At 39.9% G+C, this 4,783-nt stretch overlaps 1 protein-coding gene across 2 annotated transcripts in view; it reads left to right on the top strand.

Moving 5' to 3' along the window:
* The window catches only part of CENPU (centromere protein U), a 35,992-nt gene that overhangs the window by 27,064 nt on the left and 4,145 nt on the right, over positions 1 to 4,783 (top strand). The window contains exons 9-11 of one of the 2 annotated variants that reach the window (XM_017506900.2): positions 2,093 to 2,171; positions 2,396 to 2,443; positions 3,655 to 3,716. In XM_017506900.2, the coding sequence (XP_017362389.1) occupies positions 2,093 to 2,171; positions 2,396 to 2,443; positions 3,655 to 3,716 (189 nt within the window). The remainder of the gene's footprint in view (positions 1 to 2,092; positions 2,172 to 2,395; positions 2,444 to 3,654; positions 3,717 to 4,783) is intronic. The other variant, XR_001818603.2, reaches the window with a different exon arrangement.

The raw sequence follows: 4,783 nt of genomic DNA, 5'->3' as shown, positions 1-4,783 counted from the left end.
GTCTGGATCATCGACATCACTTTCTCCTACCTCCACGCCACGTCGCACTGGAAGGTCTTCGGCACATGGAGTCGGCATCTCCTGTGCTAACAGTGCTTTCTTCTGGGATACTCCTGAAAGACCTGCTTTACAGTTTACTTTTTTTTTTTTTTTTTTTTAAATAAGGAGAAGTACATTATAAAGTAACGATTAAAAGTATAGTACAACAAGTGTACTATATTATAGTACAAATAACATAGTCATTTATCATCAAGTATTATGTAGTATATGTAATTATATGTGCTGTACTTCTACACAACTAGGCAACACTATAGGTTTGTTTACATCAGCATCACCACAAGTATATGAGTAATGCATTGTGCTATGACATTATGTCGGCAGTGGTGTCACTAGGTACATTGTATGTGCCATCCACTGTTGACTGAGACATTGTTACGCGGTCATTATTTTAACACATTTTCTTTTTGTTGTTTTTTTTTTTTTTTTTGAGATGGAGTCTCTCTTTCACCCAGGCTGGATTGCAGTGGTGTGGTCTTGGCTCACTGCAGCCTCCGCCTCCTGGGTTCAAGTGTTTGTCCCACCTCAGCCTCCCTGAGTAGCTGGGACTACAGGCGCATGCCACCACGCCTGGCTAATTTTTGTATTTTTAGTAGAGACGGGGTTTCACCATATTGGTCAGGCTGGTCTGGAACTCCTGACCTCATGATCTGCCCGCCTCAGCCTCTCAAAGTGCCGGGATTACAGGCATGAGCCACCGTGCGCAGCCTTAACACATTTTCTGTATCCATTCATCTATCAGTGGACACTTGAGTTGTTTTCACCTTTGGGCTATTGTGAATAATGCTGCTACAAACATTGTGTACAACTGATACTCAAGCCTATGCTTTCAGTTCTGTGTATATACCTAAAAAAGGAATTGCTGGATCATATGGTAATTCTATGTTTAATTTTTTTTTTTTTTTTTTTTTAAGAAACTGCCAGTACTGTTTTCCATGGTGACTATATAATTTTGCATTTCCAGCAGCAACACAAGGGTTCCTATTTCTGTACTTTCTCACCAATACTTGCTGTTTTGTTTGTTTTTTAATAATAACCATCTTAATGGGTGACTGAGCCAAGCCAGGAGAATCAGCCTGGCCACCAGATCTCTTCCCAGTGACAGGGACCTGAAGCAGTTTGTGTGAGCTTAAAGTTTCTGAAACACCCGATTTATGGCTACTTTTGGCCAATCCAAATGTGTTACACAGTTGCCCTTCCTCTTGCCAACAGGCAAAGAGGGAGGGAATAAAGTCTGCTGGGTATGTCAGGTAGTAGGAAAAGACTGGAATTAGCCTAGCCATAAGCATTTCTACCTTACTTGGTAATCACCTGTGAGGTTGGTCAGTATCAAGGAATTAAGATGACCCCATACCAGAGGGCTTAGGAAAAATATTTTTGTTCTTTTTCTTTTGCTGATAACATGTTTCCAGTATTTTTTCAGCCTGAGAAAATGCTGCAGGCTAAACATTGCCATCTTAGTTATTTAGAATGGTGCTCTCATATGTTCAGTGCAGCACTATCCATGATAGCAAAGACTGAATCAACCTAGGTGCCCATCAGCTGGGGGTTGGATAAAGAAAATATGATACCTATAGACCATGGAATACTACACAACCTTAAAAAAAAAAAATCATGTTCTTGGCAGCAATGTGGATGCAGCTGAAGGTCATTATCCTAAGTGAATTATAGCAGGAACAGAAAACCAGATACTACATGTTCTTGCTTATAAGTGGGTGAACATGAGATAAAGATGGCAGTTGACTGGGGACTCCTCAAGGAAAGAGAGGGATTCAAGAGCTGAAAAACAACTTGTTGGGCACTAAGCTCGCTACCTAAGTGATGGGGTCAGTTGTACCCCAAACTTCAGTGTCGTGCAGTATACCCATATAATCCCTTAATCTAAAATAAAAATTGAAATTATAAAAAATAAGAGATTTTTAAAATTAAAAAGTATGTGCCAAATTGTATGTGTATGTTTGTTTATATGTTAAGCAAATGAAACGCCTGACAAAATCCATTATGGTACTTAGGCTTTTTTTTAATTCCTCTACAGAAAAAGAATAGAATCTAAAATTTGTAAGGCAGCCATGGACACATTTTATTATAACGTTAAAGAACAAATCACCAAATTGGTAAGCTCCCTGACATACATTTGTTGGCCTAAGGTTTTTGTTTTTCACTAATGCTGAGGCAGCATATTGTTGTCTTAGAAAAGCTTGCATTTGCTGGCAGTATGGTTTTAAACTCATTAGAACTACCCATATTCCACATAACTGTTTTTAAACTAAATGTGATACATGTGAAACTAATTTACTTTTGGAAAGTAATGTACATATATATTTTTTGTTCTGTGTAGCTTAAAGAAAGCCAGACGTTGAGAAATCTGAAAAGGAAGAATGCTAAGGTAAATTATTTATGTGATGAGAGTCATGGAGTCAAATACAATACTGACGTAGAGTTACGTGAAGACTTGACTCTGAGTTTACAGTCTTTGGAGTGTGAATAGATTTCATAATCTTGTTAGGCTTTTATTTGCTTGATCTTGTGGTTGATTTGGTTGGTATTATTAATGCAAGGTAAGGAATGGGGAGCCTAATCACTTTTGATTCCTAAAGCTGCACAGATGTCAAAATAATTGTTTTTATAATTAAAGACAGAAATTTAAGCTTTTTATTAATGTCCCAAAGTCAGCTCAAAAATGACTACCAAGTCCAAAATGACCACTTATATGGATATATATTAACATATATTTATTGCTTTTTTGAATGTCAAAAAGCACAACCCTTTAGAATAAAGAATTGCTACAGGTAGAAGGACAGCCTGGGAAGAATACTGGGTTAGGGGTCAGGAGACCTCATGTCTAGTCCTGGCTCTGCTGTTTCAGTGCTCTACCTCCCATACGCTGTACACCCCTGGGTCTGCAGTGGGCGATAAGCTCAAGAGCCTCCTTTGCTCACCTGTAAATGGTTGGACCAAATGACTTCCGAGCATCAGAGATGAGTCCAGGAGTGGAAGTCTACCTCTACATTTCAAATAGAAATGGACTTAAAATACATACATTTTCCTTCCAGTGATTACAAGCTTTGGGGTGTTTCTCTTTTTCTTTTCAGTTTTAAATTCTCACTGGTCATTTCTGCATTGCTCATTTTGAAATGGGAACATTATGAATGTCTAACAGTGGAGTATTAGGTAATCACTAAAAGTGACTAAATGGCTGAGATAATAAAATATATTGAAATGTTCCTTTTAAAATAGAGTGGATCACAGCACTCCCCTGCTTTGATAGTTCCCTAGTGCGCCTAGATAAAATCTTACTTTACAGGTCACAGGGTCCAGTAAAGACCTGACTCCTGCTTTTCCCCAGTCGTTGTGAAGATACACCCCTGCTTTTCTTTTCCAGAGTTCTCTCTTCTTTTCCTTTATAGCAAGTATTGCAAGTTGTAATTACGTACCGTTTGTATGTAATAATGTCTGTCTTCCCCATTAGACCAAAGTCTGTGATGGTAAGAATTGGGTCTGTCTTGTTTTCCACTGGACTTCATTACCTGGCAGTGTATGTGGCAGTGCTCAAATAGTTACAAAGTTAATTTTAACACAAATGATTGTGTTACTTAGATGATTTCAGGTATCGAAAAGAAAAGGCAGCGTATGATTGAAGTCCAGGATGAACTGCTTCGGTAAGATACTATGAAATCTTGTTTGAGCACTTACCTAAAAGGATGTAATTACAGTGTGTCATTTAGGGGAGTGACAGTTGCCGCAGTGTCATATTAAAGCCCCGGGTTATCTTCGCACTCAGATACTCAGTGAAGGTAGGGTGTGCTGCCTACTTGCCTAACCCTTTAGCAAAGGAGAATTCCACACTGACCTGTCTCCACAGATTTCTCAGCTCTGGCCTTAAGAGATTTAATGCGTAGATTCTAGAATTCAGCTGCCTGGGTTGAATTCTAGAATCTATGCATTGAATGAGTGGGTTGAACCCAAGCTCTGCCACTTACAGGCTGTGCAACCTTGACCAAGTTACTTAACGTCCCAGTGCTTAGTTCCCTCTTTTGTATATAGGCATAATAATGGTCATACTTCATAGTGTTGTGGAAGTTTAATGAGTACATATATAGAAAGTGCTTCATAGGGACAGGCACACACAGCAAGTGCTGTATAAGTGTTGACAATTGTTGATATTGTTGAAGGGTATGCCTTGGAGTGGCACGCATGTGAACCAAATCCTAAGTGTGGGCCAGGTGACCTTACCAGGCTCTGCAGGCCAGGGCTGCCCCCAATTTCTGGTTAGGAAGACGGGAGCACACATCAGCTTCAGGCCACAAGTATGTTTTGAGGCCAGGGCTGTTGTGAGAGCTAGAGTAGTAAAGCAGTGCTATCCATTCCTGAGCTTTAAAATAGCTTGTGAAAGAAAGTGATACTATCAGAAAAGAACGTGTATAATTAAAAGTTGAAACTTTTAAAACTTAGTCAAAACTAAGTTTAAAAAAGAGTGCCAGGCCAGGCATGGTGGCTCACGCCTATAATCCCAGCACTTTGGGAGGCTGAGGCAGGCAAATCACTTTAGGTTAGGAGTTTGAGACCAGCCTGGCCAACATAGCGAAACCCCATCTCAACTAAAAATAGAAAAATTAGCCAGGCGTGGTGGCACGCGCCTGTAATCCCAGCTACTCGGAAGGTTGAGGCACGAGAATTGCTTGAATGGGGGAGGCAGAGGTTGCAGTGAGCCAAGATCATGCCTGGG

Source organism: Cebus imitator, unplaced genomic scaffold, assembly GCF_001604975.1.
Source record: "Cebus imitator isolate Cc_AM_T3 unplaced genomic scaffold, Cebus_imitator-1.0 Scaffold365, whole genome shotgun sequence".
NCBI lineage: Eukaryota > Metazoa > Chordata > Mammalia > Primates > Cebidae > Cebus > Cebus imitator.
This window is presented reverse-complemented; position numbering and strand designations above follow the sequence as displayed.